The sequence below is a fragment of the Aquarana catesbeiana genome, linkage group LG07, assembly GCF_042186555.1.
Source record: "Aquarana catesbeiana isolate 2022-GZ linkage group LG07, ASM4218655v1, whole genome shotgun sequence".
In the NCBI taxonomy this organism is placed as follows: Eukaryota; Metazoa; Chordata; class Amphibia; order Anura; family Ranidae; genus Aquarana; species Aquarana catesbeiana.
The window spans coordinates 111,863,494-111,882,699 of NC_133330.1; the positions used below are offsets into that span (position 1 = coordinate 111,863,494).

The following is a 19,206-nucleotide window of genomic DNA, read 5'->3' on the forward strand; positions in this document are numbered from 1 at the left end:
ACAAAGTTTTGAAAATTAAAAAAAGAAAAAAAAAAATTTTTTTTTTTGTCTTTCTTCATTTTCAAAAACAAATGAGAGCTGCAAAATACTCACCATGCCTCTCAGCAAATAGCTTGGGGTGTCTACTTTCCAAAATGGGGTCATTTGGGGGGGGGGGGGGTTTGTGCCACCTGGGCATTCCATGACCTCCGAAACTGTGATAGGCAGTGAAGAGTGAAATCAAAAATTTACACCCTTAGAAATCCTGAAGGCGGTGATTGGTTTTCGGGGCCCCGTACGCGGCTAGGCTCCTAAAAAGTCCCACACATGTGGTATCCCCGTACTCAAGAGAAGCAGCAGAATGTATTTTGGGGTGCAATTCCACATATGCCCATGACCTGTGTGAGCAATATATCATTTAGTGACAACTTTTTGTAATTTTTTTTTTTTTTTTTTTGTCATTATTCAATCACTTGGGACAAAAAAAATGAATATTCAATGGGCTCAACATGCCTCTCAGCAATTTCCTTGGGGTGTCTACTTTCCAAAATGGGGTCATTTGTGGGGGTTTTGTACTGCCCTGCCATTTTAGCACCTCAAGAAACGACATAGGCAGTAATAAATTAAAGGCTGTGTAAATTCCAGAAAATGTACCCTAGTTTGTAGGCGCTATAACTTTTGCGCAAACCAATAAATATACACTTGACATTTTTTTTTACCAAAGACATGTGGCCAAATACATTTTGGCCAAAATGTATGACTAAAATTGAGTTTATTGGATTTTTTTTAGAACAAAAAGTAGAAAATATCATTTTTTTCAAAATTTTCGGTCTTTTTCCGTGTATAGCGCAAAAAATAAAAACGGCAGAGGTGATCAAATACCATCAAAAGAAAGCTCTATTTGTGGGAAGAAAAGGACGCAAATTTAGTTTGCGTACAGCATTGCATGACCGCGCAATTAGCAGTTAAAGCGACGCAGTGCCAAATTGGAAAAAGTGCTCTGGTCAGGAAGGGGGTAAATCCTTCCGGGGCTGAAGTGGTTAAGGAGGAGATCTTAAGGAAGGCCTGTAACAAATCCATGCTATCACACAATGGCACGGATATCAGCCGGAAAGTTTTTGGCGAGAGCCCTCCGATCGAAAAAAACGTCCATGACAACTCACTCTCTCAGTGGGACGTAAAATAGTATCCAATGATCAGATAGCAGATCAATTCGTCCAATATTACACTCACCTTTGCAATCTAAACCCTTCCGACCCTAGGACATATTATAACACAAGATCACAGATGATTAGGGATTTCCTCACAAAATATAGCCCCAAAGCCCTGTCTACTTTGGAAGCCAGAGACCTAGAGCAGCCTCTCACCCACGGAGATATACAGTATCTCACAAAACTGAGTACACCCCTCACATTTTTGTAAATATTTTATTATATCTTTTCATGTGACAACACTGAAGAAATGACACTTTGCTACAATGTAAAGTAGTGAGTGTACAGCTTGGATAACAGTATAAATTTGCTGTCCCCTCAAAATAACTCAAAACACAGCCATTAATGTCTAAACCACTGGCAACAAAAGTGAGTACACCTCTAAGTGAAAATGTCCAAATTGGGCCCAATTAGCCATTTTCCCTCCCCGATGTCATGTGACTCGTTAGTGTTACCAGGTCTCAGTTGTGAATGGGGAGCAGGTGTGTTAAATTTGGTTTTATCGCTCTCACTCTCTCATACTGGTCACTGGAAATTCGACATGGAACCTCATGGCAAAGAACTCTGAGGATCTGAAAAAATTCATTCTTGCTCTACATAAAGATGGCCTAGGCTATAAGAAGATTGCCAAGACCCTGAAACTGAGCTGCAGCACGGTGGCCATGACCAGTGGTTTAACAGAGCAGGTTCCACTCAGAACAGGCCTCGCCATGGTCGACCAAAGAAGTTGAGTGCACCTGCTCAGAGTCATATCCAGAGGTTGTCTTTGGGAAAAAAACGTATGAGTGTTGCCAGCATTGCTGCAGAGGTTGAAGGGGTGGGGGGTCAGCCTGTCATTGCTCAGACCATATGTCGCACACAGCATCAAATTGGTCTGTATGGCTGTCATCCCAGAAGGAAGCCTCTTCTAAAGATGATGCACAAGAAAGCCCGCAAACAGTTTGCTGAAGACAAGCAGACTGAGGACATGGATTACTGGAACCATGTCCTCAGTTTGCTGAAGACAAGCAGACTGAGGACATGGATTACTGGAACCATGTCCTGTGGTCTGATGAGACCAAGATAAACTTATTTGGTTCAGATAGTGTCAAGCTTGTGTGGCTGCAACCAGGTGAGGAGTACAAAGACAAGTGTGTCGTGCCTACAGTCAAGCATGGTGGTGGGAGTGTCATGGTCTGGGGCTGCATGAGTTCTGCCGGCGCTGAGGAGCTACAGTTCATCGAGGGAACCATGAATGCCAACATGTACTGTAACATATTGAAGCAGAGCATAATCCCCACCCTTCGGAGACTGGGCCCCCAAGGCAGTATTCCAACATAACAACCCCAAACATACCTCCAAGACGACCACTGCCTTGATTAAGAAGCTGAGGTTAAAGGTGATGGACTGGCCAAGCATGTCCCCAGACCCAAACTCTATTGAGCATCTGTGGGGCATCCTCAAAACGGAAAGTGGAGGAGCACAAGGTCTCTAACATCCACCAGCTCTGTGATGTTGTCATGGAGGAGTGAAAGAGGACTCCAGTGGCAACCTGTGAAGCTCTGGTGAACTCCATGCCCAAGAGGGTTAAGACAGTGCTGGGAAATAATGGTGGCCACACAAAATAGACACTTTGGGCCCAATTTGGACATTTTCACTTAGGGGGTGTACGCACTTTTGTTGCCGGGAGTTTAGACATTAATGGCTGTGTGTTGAGTTATTTTGAGGGGACAGCAAATTTACACTGTTATACAAGCTGTACACTCACTACTTTACATTGTAGCAAAGTGACATTTCTTCAGTGTTGTCACATGAAAAGATATAATAAAATATTTACAAAAATGTGAGGGGTGTACTCACTTTTGTAATATACTGTAAATAATATTTAAACAGTTGAAACATGGAAAGAGTCCTGGGCCAGACGGTTTGACGACAGGATATTATAAAACTTTTATAGAAACGCTTAAACCACACTTCTTGAGAGCATTTAACTCCCTTTCATCCGACAATCCCCCACTGTGATCCCAAAACCGAACAAAGACCCTCACAAGTAACCAACTACCATCCAATCTCCCCACTGAACGTAGACCTCAAAACCTACACCAAAATCCTAGCGAACCGCCTCCTACCCTTACTGCCCAAACTCATTTCACTAGACCAAGAGGGCTTTATATCGGGCAGAGAAGTGAGAGATAACACCATAAAAGCCATTAATATTCACAAATGGTTAACTTCTACTCAGCAACGTGGATTTTTTCTATCCATGGATGCAGAGAAGACATTCAATAGGGTGGAATGGGACTACATGTCAGAAGTCCTCAAAATAATTGGCATACGAGACCGCATGCTACAATTTTGGCACTTTATTCCTCCCCAACTGCATAGGTTCGAGTTAATGGCCACCTATCGAATGCCTTTTCAATTGCGAATCTAACTTGCCAAGGTGCACTCTCTCCCCGTTAATATTTGTCCTCATGCTAGAACCGCTACGCCAATGCCTTAGCTCCAACCCGGATATCAAAGGAGTGTCGTTCTCCAAGACTACATACCCCGTTTCCCCGAAAATGAGACCTAGCGTGATTGTCGGTGATGGCTGCAATATAAGCCCTACCCCCCAAATAAGCCCTAGTTAAAGTCCTTGTAGGTCTTATTTTCAGGGTAGGGCTTATTTTCGGGGAAACAGGGTAGGGCTTATTTGGGGGGTAGAGCTTATATTGCAGCCATCACTGACAATCACGCTAGGTCTTATTTTCGGGGAAACAGGGTACAAGTTAACCGCTTTCGCAGACGACATTCTCTGGTTTGTGACAGAACCACATAATACATTACCCAACTTACTCAAGGACTGCGCCACGTTCAAAACCTTGACTAACCTACAAATAAATTTCTGCGGAAACTCTGAATGTCTCCCTACAGAAAGAGACACTTGCGCAATGTCAAGCTAACTTCCCATTCAGGTGGAACAGAGATTTGATGACCTATCTTGGGATCCAACTACCATCTCAATTATCTGACTTGTATGCCAAAAATTACCTCCCGAGCCTTCAAAAACATTCAGAATGACCTGAAGTCATGGTCGACAGGCATTTTCTCATGGTTTGGGAGGGCATCAATAATCAAAATGAACATCCTCCCGAGAATATTATAGGTTTTACAAACGATTCTCATACCGCAGAGCCTGTACAGAATTTGTGTGGGGCAAAGGGTGTCCTAGACTCCGCTTTAAAAGATTAACTCTACCCAAATTAAAAGGTGGCATAGATTTTCCAGATATTGCCAAATACCATTGGGCATATTAATTAACGAGAAGAGACTGGAATGTTCATGCCCATACTAAAGCATGGACAAACATTGAAAATGCGTTCTCTATACTAATATGGCTACTACCTTGGACCGCTCCAATATATGTTCCACCACTGCAAACATACTTTAATTAACACATTACAAATTTTTCAGAAAACATCCTCTTCACCGGGTCCACTGACTCCCATCCGTAACAATTGGGAATTCCCACCAGGCTTAGCAGACTCTTTCCTCTCAGAAATCTGGGCCCATATTGATATGCGCGCAGAACACTTTCTCCAGGGACACTTTTCTGACCCTACCCATATTGTCAACACAGATGTCTGGACGATCCTTCCCATTCTGGACATATATATCCACTCCGACACTTCCTAAACGACCCTGAAACACGCTTCGACTATTCTAGACAACTCACACCTTTCGAAGTGATTTGTACCAGAAAAGAACCGCAAAGACATTTGATTTCAGACATATATTCCATCCTATTCTTTGACCAGAACCCAAAATCCAATATAGCAAGCCATAGTTGGGAAAGGGAACTGTCGATTAACCTCTCAGAAGAATGAGAAAACATCTATTCTTATATCCACAAGGGTTCAATCAATGTATCTGCGCAGGAAAATGGCTTCAAAGTCTTTTCTAGGTGGTACAAGACCCCCCTTAGACTACACAAAATCTCCCCCACTATATCCCCCAACTGTTGGAGCATGCTCCGAAGTATATGGTGGACGTGTCCCTCAATCCAAAATTTCTGGAAAGAGGTCCACCGCCTCACTACTCAAATTACCACCTATCAGATAGAATTTACCTCAGCCCAAAATGCTCCTACACCACTCCTCCATCCCAAAAAAAAAAAAAAAAAATCATCATTGCTCTCTCGCTCTCTCTCTCTCTCTCTCTCTCTCTCTCTACACCTCTTAAAACGCTGCAAAAATGTGCAACTCAACTCCATGGAAGTCCACCAAGCCCCCAACCATGGCAGACTGGTTCAGACGCATAAATAAAAATTAGCAGAAATGGAGGATTTAGGGCACCAAGCCAAAGACACGCCCACCAATATTCAAGAAAATTCGGTCCTGCTGGCATTACTTCTAAACTACTGATGAATACTCCAAACTACTATCTCAGTGATACAGGAAGGAACACAATGTCAGGTCGGAGGAAAATGTTGCCCTTTTCCCCCCTATCATCTTCTCTTCCCCCCCACCCCATATTTCTCATTTGCGATCCCTTTACACACTCACTACACTACAGGCATAAACACTACTTCCCTCCAGAGACTGATATCCCACTCACTTCCCTATAACTAGACTCTTTTATCTCTCCTCCCCCCCCCCGTTAACTATATCCATTATCACTCTCCTCTCCCACGAGTTTCTCAATCCGATGTCCCCCCCTTCCACACAAACTTACATAACCGGTTCTCCCCACCATCTCACTTGACCACTCTGAACACTGATAAAGCCTACTGGATTCAACTTTTACCTGTGAAATTGCTAGTGGTCCGGTGACTGCAATCCCACAGGAAATTAACTCATCTAGGGACATTAGGCAACTAACCATAGACATCACCGCGCAACCAACAAATGACAATAAACAATAATCCCCAAATTGGCAACCTGAATAGTAAGTCTACACACGCTCACTACCACCACCAATGCTCTTGGGGACTTCCACCGATACATCAAGGCGCACAACGGCTCACAGCTACCCTAACGAACAAGCTCGCTGGACTGTAATGTAATGATAATCGTGACGTTTATATAACCACTTGGTTACTTTTAAGGCTAGTCGCCCTTGGTGTTCACCTTTTGCTTATTGTTTATCTTTGTTACACCTTACTAAAGTTCAAATTCAATGCTATCTCTGATATCTTGTAACAATGCATTGTGTTACACTTTATATATTTTACAATTCTGTTCCTTGGTTTTCTGCTGATTGGATTTGTTTTACTGCTGTCTCTGTCCCAATTAGGGAAAATCATCATCCCTAGCTGTCCTGTTTACGGTCATCATCGAAAGTGAAAGAAAATGCCAAATTTTGGGCTTTCACCAGAACAGAACTCTTCCTATTGGGACACTAGTTCTGTTGACAATTAGGGATTCCCTGCCTTTGGACAGATATCCTTTCACTTCCTGTTTTGGCACTAAATGAAGGGAAATTTCCCCAATGAGACACAGATGGCAAAAAAAGTCCTCCAACAGAAAAAAAAAAAAAAAGAAAAAGTTTTGCCCTTAAGTCTTACTTTAGGTATCTAAAAACTAAAAATTGGTTTATTGACTATACAGTACTCATGTATGTTAAAATCTACACATATTTGCAGTCAAGATAAATAAGAGAAAACAATTTAATGAGCAGATTTGAAATTATATTAAATTTTTTCACATTTTTTTTCTTTTTTTTCTGCCCAATACAAAACAATATTCAGTGCATTTAAAAACAAGTTGCCAAGTGAAAGTCTCCTGTGCAGTAAAAGATGGTATGAGAATATTTTAGTTATAGAAAACTATTAAAGGGTAAGCTCACTTCATTCAGGCAGAATTACACTTTTCATAATAAATAGAAGCTTTTTCAAATGTATTTTCTTCCCATGCTATTCCAATATTATCTCTCACTAGCCAATTTCTGCTTTAAATCTGCACGTCTGTTCAAAATTTAAAAAAAAAAAAAAAAATGCATTCTGAGGCCATCACTTCCTCATTTATCATGTGACCATTCAGAAAACGTCAGATCCCATTATGCACCGCCTTACTGCATCACAGAATAGGGCATGTTTTTTTTTTCTCTTATTTCCACCCACTTTTATACATCATTCTTTAAAGGTGGCTCTCAGAACTCTGGTTGGAAAAAAAAGAAAAAAAAAAAAAAAATCGATATATTTTCATAATTTCAACATGGATGTTTAAGTAGGTATGGGTCCCAGAGACAAAGGGTCAACTTCGGGACACAAGTCATATAAGTTTTCAACCTGAGACTTTGTTTTTGTTCTCAAATTGCTGAAGGTCTGTAACTAGTTATAAAAAACAATGAGTGTGTATTCTTCTCCTGAAGCCAAGGATAATTCTATTTTTTTGATCGCCAAATAGGATTTGATGATCCTTGGACCAGTAATAAAAAAAAAGTTTGAAGATAACCCCTGATCGGTGTTTAAATGGTGGGGGGGGTATGAAGGCATTACGTATATTTAGATGGACTTGCGTGGTTATATGGTGGCAAGCCTAAGAAAGAAACACAGAAGAAACCCACTCACAGAAAGGAACTATTTTTTCCTGTAACACCAGCTAAAGACATTCAAATAATATAAAGTCGCTCCACAATTTCTATGTTGCAAATTATCAGGACCCTGTCTGAGAGATAGATATAGATATTATATGCCAATGGATTATAAATGATTCTACACAACAAACACAATGGACATATTCATAGGATTGTAAATCAGAACACAGTATACATGGTGAAAAGGGTGTTATGTCTACAGTTATTTGTAATCACTATTAGGAAATGTGTGTGTGACACAACTATATTCAAATAGTTTATTTTAGAATTTAAGTACTTTGGGCAGTCCAATTGCTATATATGGAATTTCAACTCCTGATAATCAAAGATTCGTACTATTAAATATTGCTGTATCAGAAATGTACGCTCATCTGATGGCGTTACCAGATCTCCTAAAAACATTACATACAAAAACATATATTAGAAATATCATATGGCCACGCCTGTACCATGAGCAAATGGACATTCTTATAACAGATTATTTATAAGAATAATTTAGAGCAAATATCCCTTGTCCTAGAATGACACTTGGTGTCTAAGTGTCGGATCACACAGGGGCGGCTTCAAAGTCTTCCGACTTTGAAGCTGCCCCGTACAGGGCGACTTCAACATGGCTTGCAAAACGACTTTTGTATAGAAGTCAATGCAAGCCTCCCCAAAGTAGTACAGGAACCTTTTTCTAAGTCGGAGCGACTTGAGACGCTCCTATTAGAACGGTTCCATTGCAATGCATGGAGCACGACTTGTCAGGTGGTTAAGTACACAGGTTTAGGCACAGGAACCAATGAAAAGAAGTTCCACCTTCTGGGCTAGGCTTATTAAAATTTTTATGAGCTTATTTATGAGCTTCAAGACACGTCACTTGATCCATCAGACCTCATCGCACACTTTATCCACCCACCATACACTCGCAATTCAGAACTTTATCCATACACACACACACACCTATCCATCAAGAGACAATACAAAATTACATAACAAATCTTTCTCTCTCTATATATCTACATTATACAATCCCATACCCTGTCACTGTCAGTGTCCCCATGCTGGCCCGCAGCTACAGGAGATGGACAGAGAGTGACCCTACCGACGCCAGGAATGCAATTATTTGACGAGCTTTTTTATGCTGATCTCCTGTAAGTGTTCTTAACTGCATTTTCTGATAAATTGCTAGAATACTGCACTTAGAGGGGTCTTCTCTCGACTTCCTTCTTCACAGTAAGAGCTGTGAAAATGTAGAACAGACTCCCTCAAGAGCTGGTTCTGGCCAGCTCAGTAGATGGTTTTAAAAAAGGCCTGGACTCTTTCCTAAATGCACAAAATATAACAGCTTTGCTATGCCATTTAAAAAAACATGAGCAAGGGCATGTCCTGACCATGGAGGAGTGAAGACGTGTGCCTTCTCAGCTCCGTTTCAACGCCGCACTTTCACAGCGCTACAGCGGAGAAAATTGCCCGTTCCAGCAGCGAATTAAGTCCCTGAGACACCGGGCATCCTCCCAGCCACAAACGGACTGACCGATCACGGCAGTCCCAGCTAGATTCCTTCTACTCCGGGCACAACGGGAGAGGCCATGAGCCTTCCAAGATGGCGCCGGCCGGGAAGACACAGCGTGCACACAAGGCCGCAAAGTCCACCGCCGACAAGTCTCAGCAGCTGGACGAATCCCCCATACAGTCTCCAAGGTCGGTGAGTGACTCGCCCCCCCCCCGATCTCCCCGGGTTCCCCCACATCCCAGGACGGTGATCCTGCTGACTTAGATCCCCTGGCTGATACAGATATCAGGTGCCATATCATGTCCCTACCCACGAAAGCAGATCTTGAACGCTTTGCTGACAGGGTAGAAAAAGCCTTTAAAGAAGACATTGCACAGCTCAAAGCTGATACAAGTCACCTGGGAGGCAGGCTTGAATCCCTGGAGCAAAAATTTGAGGATGCCCTCCCTGTCATCTCCATGCTTCAAGATAAATGCACCATGCAGGGCCACCAGATTGAGGCCCTGTTATGTCAGTTGGATGACACAGAGAACCGTAGCCAACGGGTAAACATCAGGATACGGGGCTTACCTGAAGCCACTGGTGCTAGGGACATTATCCTCACTCTAGGAGTCTTTAAAGAAATTCTGGGCCTGCCTGCCACTGCTACGATTGAAATAGACCGTGCACACAGGGCTCTGAAACCCCCTTCTCAAGATGCAAACAACATCATCTGTAAATTGCATAAAATATACGCTTAAAGACCGCATTATGCAGAAGATGAGGGGGAAACCCTATTTTGATGGTGCACATTTGGCTTTTTACCAAGACATCTCGAGACGCACCCTTATGCAACGCAGATCACTACGTCCTCTCATAGCAGCTATCCAGGACGCAGGCTTAGTGTATCGATGGGGATTTCCTTTTTGCCTCCAAGTCACTAAAGAGGGCAGAACCGTGACCCTTCGCACCAAAGATGACCTCCCGCACTTTTTGTCCTCCCTGGACTTGGATCCGGTTGACTTTCCTGACTGGAGGTGCTCCTCAGACTCTGTGTCTGCTAAGCTGCCCGCTCCTCAGCCATGGCAACCCACCAAGAATCAAAACCGCAGGAGAAACCGCAGGCGACATCTTTCGGAGTCCTCATTGGGACCAGGCCCATCTGGGAATTAACATACGCACTCTTTTTGGCTAACTGACAACGAGTTGTATGTCTCTTTGCATATTGCACTTGGAACTTCCTCCCAACGTTAACTACAAGGCTATATGTAGGCCTAAATGTTTTTGAGCCTTTAGGGTCCCCCCACTTTCTCCCTCTCTGATCACACCACGCTAGATGCGGTGGGCGGAGACGGAGGCCCTCTCATTTTTTATGGCCACCCTATTTTTATGGGTATTGATCCCCATTGGGATCTTGGGTCATGGTCTGGACTCCCTTCTTTTTTTTTTAGGGGGGGGACTCCTCAACATGACCCTTAGTTGTTACATGAGCTTGGATGCTATCATCCGCGCTGTTTTGATGGTTATACTTTTACTTTTGTTTTTGTTCTTTACCTCATATATGTTTTGTCTTTCTCTCCCTTTTTTTTTTGCCTTCTCTTCTCCCTCCCCCCCTGCAGCGGGCTCGCCGTCAATCTACACATCTTGACCACATAAGTGTCACCCCATGGCTACATTACGGGTAAGTACATATAATGTCAGGGGCCTCTGCTCCCCGCACAAACGTAATAAGCTCTGGGGGGAATTAAAATGACTGAAGACTCAAGTGATCTTCCTCCAGGAAACTCACTTTACGCCAAAATCCCTTCCCAAACTACCCACTCACCTTTTCAACCAGTGGTTTAGAAGCACGTCTCTGACCCCCAAATCTAAAGGGACAGCTATTGCCATACACAAGACATGCCCCTTTCAACCCTCAGACCATGAAGTAGATCCCTTGGGCAGATACGTCTTTTTGAAGGGCAGTATCGCTGGTCAGAAATACACATTCGCAACAATTTATGCCCCGAACGCTGACCAACTCACCTTTATTGACAACACACTGAACCACCTGGCAGATTTTAGAGAAGGCTTCCTAGTTCTAGGAGGTGACTTTAACGTAAGCCCTGACCCTTTGTTAGATATATCCCATGCAAGGCCCTCACACTCCTATGCATTTCTTAAGCACTTCCGTAAGACTATTCAGTCCCATTTACTGACTGATAGCTGGCGGACGCTTCAACCACTAGACCGGGACTTTAGCTACTATACTAAAGTGCATGATGTATACACCTGCATTGATCACATCTATGTAGACCGTAATATTCTTGAACGCTTACAGTCTGCGTCCATTGGCTCCATCTCTATTCCCAATCATGCCCCGGTAACGATGGCCTTTACCTTGCCTTCAGGCACGCAGAGAACGTGGACTTGGCGACTCAACGATAATTTACTAGATGACGCGGTAGTGATGGCTGAGGTCGCAGACACCCTGTCCCAATATTTTAGGGAAAACCCAATTGACGAGCAAAATGAGGGGATGGTTTGGGAGGCTCATAAGGCGGTGGTTAGGGGAACACTGATTTCTCAGGGTTCCAGACTTAAGAAGATACGTCAGGCGGACTTCTTGAGAGTACACACTGCGCTTCAGAAGGCAGAACTTAGACACAAAGCTAACGGGAGTCCTGAGGCACTGAAGGAACTGACAGAGCTACGTGAACAGTTCCTGCGTCTAGTCGACTGTCAAACTCGTGAACAGTTTTGATTCATAGCACATAAATATTACGAGCACGGGAACAAATGCGGTCGAATGCTGGCTCGTGCCCTTAGGAAGCGTCATGCACAGACGTATATACATAAATTGCAGGATGCTTCAGGGGCACCGCTCCTACACTCCTCTAAAATTGCTGCGGAGTTCCGAGCTTATTATGCCACTCTATATAACTTAGATTCCGGCCTTCCTCCCGCTTCACAAGACACTAGACAACGTGCGATCCGAGACTACCTGACTGCGGCTGGCCTCCCAACGCTCACAAACGAACAATCCTTGGACCTAGATATTCCAATTACCCTAAATGAGCTTCGTGCTACAATGAACTCCTTACCCAATGGGAAGAGCCCTGGACCCGATGGGTTCACTAAGGCATATTACAAAGCCTTCCTGACTCATCTGGAGACCCCTATGTGTAGATACTTTAATTCTATAGCAGAGGGTGGGACTATACCCCCGGAGGCCCTTCTGGCTCATATCACCGTGATCCGAAAGAGGGCAAGGACCCCACTGTCCCCCAAAGTTATCGTCCAATCTCCCTCCTTAACCTGGACATAAAAATTTTAGCGAAAATATTGGCAAATAGACTAAAACATCTTGTCCCCAAAATTGTCCACCCAGATCAAACGGGATTCATAACGGGTAGGGAGGCCAGAGACAATTCTCTCAGGGCGGTGCACCTCATTCACTGGGCTCGTACTCGTCCAGAACCACAGCCCTATCTTATATTGTCAACAAACGCTGAAAAAGCGTTCGACCGGGGTGATTGGTCACTGAGACTAGGTCCACGCATGCTGTCCTCCATTATGGCCTTATATTTCACACCTTGCGCCCAGGTTAAGGTAAATGGGACCCTTTCAGCTCGCTTCCCCATCAGAAATGGCACGAGACAGGGGTGTCCTCTTTCACTGCTCCTGTTCGCCCAAGTGCTGGATCCATTTCTCCACACAATACGCGCTAGCCCTGACATTAAAGGGCTTAAGGTTGGTAATACAGAACATAAGCTCTCGGCGTATACCGACGACGTCTTGTTTCATGTTTCAGACCCCCTGCTCTCTCTGCCCAATTTAATGAAGGAACTGAAGCTCTTTGGATCCATTTCAAATTTTAAAATACATTTTTCAAAATCTGAAATTCTCCCCATCTGCCTGGCGGCCCACCTAGTCACGACCCTTAAAACCGCCTTTCCCTTTACTTGGACTACGTCGTCTATACGATACCTGAGGGTGCAACTCACAGATAGCTTTGACAGCCTATATACCGCTAATTATCTCCCATTGTTAGCTATGGTCAAAAAAGATCTCTCCCAATGGACACAGACGGCCTTTACATGGCTAGGTAGAGTGAATATAATAAAAATGAACATTTTGCCCCGCATTCTGTTCTTTTTACAGATGCTACCAATCCCCTACCTCGACCTTTTTTCGACAGACTGTCTAGCTTACTGTCAAATTTTATATGGAACGCACGCAAACCTAGGATAGCCCTTCGGGTTCTACGACGTTCAAAACAGAATGGTGGTCTGGGTCTCCCAGACGTCAGACGATATTATAGAGCCATAGCTTTACAGAGGATGCTTAACTGGCGTTTCCATACTCGCTTGAAACTGTGGGTATCCTTAGAGAAATGCCTAGTGGGCAGGAACTTATCATATGCTCCCTGGTTGTCCCGAGAGCATAGGGGATTGTCGGAGATGACTTCCCCCTTGACCACTCAGGTACTGTCGGTCTGGGATAAGATTAACCCGCTGCTGAAACTGGCCCCTCCAGTTTCCCTGCTGGCTCCACTGGGGGGTTTCCTTTGATTCCCCCCAGGGGAGCAAATGGGCTTCTTTAAGTCATGGGTAGAAGGTGGAGATGCCAGTTGTGGTAAACTCATGAAAGACGGTAAACTCTTGAGTTATGATGCTTTGCCTATAGGTCGACAAGGCGCACCAATGAATTTCTGGAAGTACAGGCAATTACACCATTTCTTTCAACTAAAGGGAAATAAGATTAGGGACCTATCACTTCTCACCCACATTGAGCAACTTTTCATTGCAGAAGAACCCACACCGCATATGGTCTCGGAACTGTACAAATTAATAGGGTCAGCGCTCCCTCATACTACACCTGCCTATATAAGGCGCTGGGAGAATGATTTAGGACTAACTATTGCAAAGACGGACTTAACACACTTATATCATCTTACCCATTCATCCTCGATAGAGTCCAAAACCCAGGAAACGAACTTTAAGCTACTGTCTCAATGGTACAGAGTACCAGCAGACCTGACCCGCTTTTACCCCTCCACATCAGAGTTGTGCTGGAGAGGCTGCGGACAGCGAATATGGTGGGATTGCTCCCTGATTAAACCCTTCTGGGAAGACATACGAAACCAAATTAAAATAGTGACAGAGATAGATGTCCCTTTCTCTCTGACTCACTTTCTCCTGCACGTCCCCTGATCCCGCTACGTAGATATAAGAAAAGTGTACTGCCTCATTTGTTGAATGCAGCAAGACGCTTGATTCCAATTTATTGGAAGAAACCCACGATCCCCACAAGAGACGAGTGGATCAATAGGGTAAGTGAGATCCGGGAGGCTGAGGATTGGGTGGCGACTAATAAAGGCCATAAAGACCGATTCCATAACACTTGGGCACCCTGGACTAATTACACTTCTGACCCTGACAAGGTGCCTTCCAGTTTAGACGTGGCACTGTTGGAATTAGCAGACCCCGCACTTAGAGATCTTAGGGAAGCGAGGACCCAACCCATCTGGCCCAACCTCAGGATCTAAATCCACTTATGGAACCTTGAACTCGGTCACGGCGAGTCCGTTGCAGGCGCGGAAGAAGCTCAACTTTATTTACAGGTAACCTAATCCAACCCTTCTCCCCTTTCCACCTTTCTCTCCCTTTCTCCTCCCCTCTTTATTATGTGTTACCACTCCTTTTTGTTCATTTATAAAAATTACATGGGAAACTCATGTGGGATAACTGGTTGAAAATTCGACTAGTGTGGCCCCAATGCCCTTTGGGATGGATGCTGGGTATCCTAGGAATTCAGCCGATTCTATATGGGCACAATTACCGCTCTGTGGTCTTGGTGGCTCGCGTGGAGCTGGGGGCGGACTGATGGAGGCCCTTAGAGGGGGGGGCCCCCCTCTTGCTCCGGCCGCGAGCCAGCAGGCCAAGCACTCTCCAGAAGGCGGCCCATTTAAGATGCTCCTTTGTTGCCCCTTTTTGTCGGCCTTCCAGAGTCTTCCCATGATAAGCACTTTGCTTTTGTTACGTGGTAATATATGTTTTTGTTCAACCTAAATACTAATAATTGTCGCCTACATGACCCTGCGCGGTCGATGATTATACGACTTATATTCTGTCATGTGTTGATCTGAAAAATAAAAAAAGTGATTACACAAAAAAACATGGAGCAGGAAGCCTGAAACATTCTGGTTTGTGGACAGGCTCATTACAAAATGTTCTATTTGAAATCAAATCTAGTGCCTGGAAATAGATTAGGGCTCAAAATGTCAAGTCCTGAGCTAATAGCCAGGCCTTAAGAGTTACTCACCATCAGATACCCCACCTCACCCATACCCCTAAACACTTGCTCGAAAATTATCTTATGAAATGACACTGTTAAATGTTTTATGCAGAATTAAGTTACAAAAATAAATACCAACAACTTTAACAATATTAACATAAAGCATATTTAATTTCATCTGACTGATGAATAAAATAAGGATAAAATATGATTGGCTACTATAGGCACGGTAAACATCATTACTGCCTTAAGTAAATATTTTATTGCTATATTAAATATAGCATTTAAAACAATAAAACCAATGAATGACACCTTCACTGATTTAGTATACACAGACTTACAGCAGAGCACAGCGCTGGATAGGGGAGCGTGAGCTGGCAAAGTTAACTTTTCCTATTAACAAGGTGGTGATTGGTTGCTAGACTTTGCCAGCTCTTGCCCAACCCCGCTCGCCGCCCCCACCTCATCTAGTTCTTTCCGACTCCCGGGGTATGACAGACCCTGCTAAGAGAATGACAAGGGGCGGAGGCTGGGAGAAGAAAGCGGCTCCTGTTCAACCCAGCCTGCTGACTCGCCCTCAGCTTATTTATACTCACCTAATGAGAGCGGAAAGTTTGAGGGCTGGATTAATGTTATATTTATTTAACCACTTAACGAATGGCCACTGTATATATACGTCATTTTTTTAAAGATGGATATCTCGGTAACAGCAGCAGCTATAAATAAAATAAAGTAAAATAAAGTAAAATAAATTAAAAAAAAAATTTTTAAAGCGCCATGTCCCGACGAGCTCGCGCGCAGAAGCATACGAACGCATACGTGAATAGCGCCTGCATATGAAAACGGTGGTCAAACCACACATGTGAGGTATCACCGCGACCGGTAGAGCGAGAGCAATAATTCTAGCCCTAGACCTGTAACACAAAACATGCAACCTGTAGAATTTTTTAAACGTCGCCTATGGAGATTTTTAAGGGTAAAAGTTTGACGCTATTCCACAAGCGGGCGCAATTTTGAAGCGTGACATGTTGGGTATCAATTTACTTGGCGTAACATTATATTTCACAATATAAAAAAAAATTGGGCTAACTTTACTGTTGTCTTATTTTTTTTATTCAAAAAAGTGATTTTTTTTCCCAAAAAAGTGCGCTTATAAGACCGCAGCGCAAATACGGTGCAAAAAAAAGTATTGCAATGACCGCCATTTTATTCTCTAGGGTGTTAGAAAAAAAAAACAATATATATAATGTTTGGGGGTTCTAAGTAATTTTCTAGCAAAAAAAACTGTTTTAAACATGTAAACACCTAAAATCCAAAACGAGGCTGGTCCTTAAGTGGTTAAAACTCCATTTACATTCACATTACCCACTTATACACAAAAGTCATGTTAAAGCGGAGTTCCACCCATTTAAAAGTCAGCAGCTACAAAAAGTGTAGCTACTGGACTCTTGACACTCACCTGTCCCGCGATCCAGCAGCCGAAGCCTCGCTGCTCTGCCCCCTCCTCTCCACGGCGCTGGCATTGCAAATGCGGGCGCCTGGCCGTGACAGCTTGCGGCCTCACAGTCGGGTGCGCACTGCGCATGCGTGAGCCGTGCTGCGCCGTCTTGAATGGCCGGGCATTCTTCTGTGACGTGTCCCAGAAGATTGCGGGGGGGGGGTAGAGGTGAACTTCCGCTTGGCGCCTCTCCCCCTGTAGCACCACAGTTTAGACATGATTGTATAACATACGGCGCGTAAAATAGGTATTGAACGTCACCATTTTTCTAAAGGTGCTATTGATATTGACATAAAATTGTCACATGTCGGTAGCAACCCATGCAATCCATACATGCAAAGACAAAAAGCAAATAAGTTATGTGTAGTAAAATGGAATGACACAGGGAAAAAAGTTTTGAACACACTAACTGAAATCTATTTAATACTTTGTACAAACACCTTTGTTGGTAATGACAGCTTCAAGACACCTCCTGTATGGAGAAACCGATTTTGGCTCGTTCTTCAAATCCTGAAGGTTCCATGGGCCTTTTCTATGAAGTCTAAACTTTAGTTCTTACCGTAGATTTTCTATTGGATTCAAGGTCATTGGCTGGGCCATTCTAGCAGCTTTATTTTCTCTTTGAAACCAGTTGAGAGTTTCCTTGGCTTTGCATTTGGGATAACTGTCTTGCCAAAATGTCCACCCTTGTTTCATCTTCATCATCCTGGCAGATGGCAGCAGATTTTTATAAAGAATGTCTTGGTACATTTTTCCATCCATCTTTCCATCAATAAATTTGTCAGTACTGTATGCTGAAAAACCTCATACAACGATGTTCCCACCTTCAAACGTCACTGTTGGTATGGTGTTTTTGGGGTGATGTGCAGTGCTATTTGACCTTCAAACAAGGTGTGTATGATGGCATCCAAAAGAGTTCAATTTTTATATCATCTGACCAGACTATATTCTGCCAGTATTTTACAGGCTTGTCTAAATCATGTGCAGTAAAATTTTAAACACGCTTTTTCTTCATCAATGGAGTCTTGTGTGGTGAGCGTGCATACAGGCCATGGTGGTTGAGTGCATTATTTATTTGTGGCCTTAACAGTGCTCACTGGAGCATTCAGAAGTTTAGAAATCCTTCTGTAACCAATGCCATCAGTATTTTGCAATAATAAAGTTGCAAAGGTCTTGGGAGAGAGGCCTTTGCTTTTACCCATCATGAGCGGTTTCTCGTGTGACACCTTGGTAAGGAGACACCTTTTATTAGACCATCAGTTGAGACTGAACAAGGCTGATATTAATTTGCACTGACAAGGGGCAGGATTGCTTTCGAAATACTGATATATTTCAGCTGTTGACTTGGCTTTCCATGGCTTTTTGCACCTCCCTTTCTTCATGTGTTCAATACTTTTTCCCTGTGTCATTCCATTTTATTACACATAACTTAATTTCTGAACGTATTTGTTTTGGTTTCTTTGTATTTGCATGCATGGATTGCATGAGTTGTTAGACTTGTGGTGAAAATTTCACGTCAGTAACACCTTTAGAAATTTATTTATGTATATCAGGCTTAGTTTAAAGAGTGCTGTATGATTATACTTATGCAAAATATCAATGCACTGTAAATGTACCTTATTGTTCCACGTGCTCATGTTAAACGCATTGTTTATTGTCACTGTTTTATACCTTTTTCAATAAAAATAATAAAAAAAAAAACAAATGAATTTACCTAGAAATATGGTGAGTGTTCGATTCTCATTTTACCTGCTGTACATTAACATCTAATATAATTAAATTTATAGAGCAGTGTTGCATCAATATGATCTTACTCACCATGGAATAATAGCAGCAGGATCGGTTCACAAACAATCTGCACAACAGCTCCTGAGAAAGGACAAGTTCTTCAGAAGCTGCATAGTCTGCCACTGTCAGACCTTCTGTATATTGCCCCAGTGCTAATTTCACTTCATCTTCATGGTATAGGTCATTGCCCTCCTTATACAAGTTGTCAACCAGCTCCTGAAGAAAATGCTAAAGAAAAAGAGAACGACAAAGTTATTACATTTAAATAAATCTTTGATTTCAGTGGGACAACAAAACAGAATTTGGTCTAGTTTAGGGTATAAATACAATCATGTTAGCAAGATAACTCTGCTCCAATTGATCGTTTACCATGGGAGTGCTATATCGTAAATACAAATATCACAAATTATCAAATT

At 43.1% G+C, this 19,206-nt stretch overlaps 1 protein-coding gene across 4 annotated transcripts in view; it reads right to left on the reverse strand.

Moving 5' to 3' along the window:
* ZC3H7B (zinc finger CCCH-type containing 7B) overlaps positions 1-19,206 on the reverse strand; it is a 560,902-nt gene that overhangs the window by 501,341 nt on the left and 40,355 nt on the right. For all 4 annotated transcript variants that reach the window (XM_073592637.1, XM_073592638.1, XM_073592636.1 and 1 more), the window contains exon 4: positions 18,821-19,018. In XM_073592637.1, the coding sequence (XP_073448738.1) occupies positions 18,821-19,018 (198 nt within the window). The remainder of the gene's footprint in view (positions 1-18,820; positions 19,019-19,206) is intronic.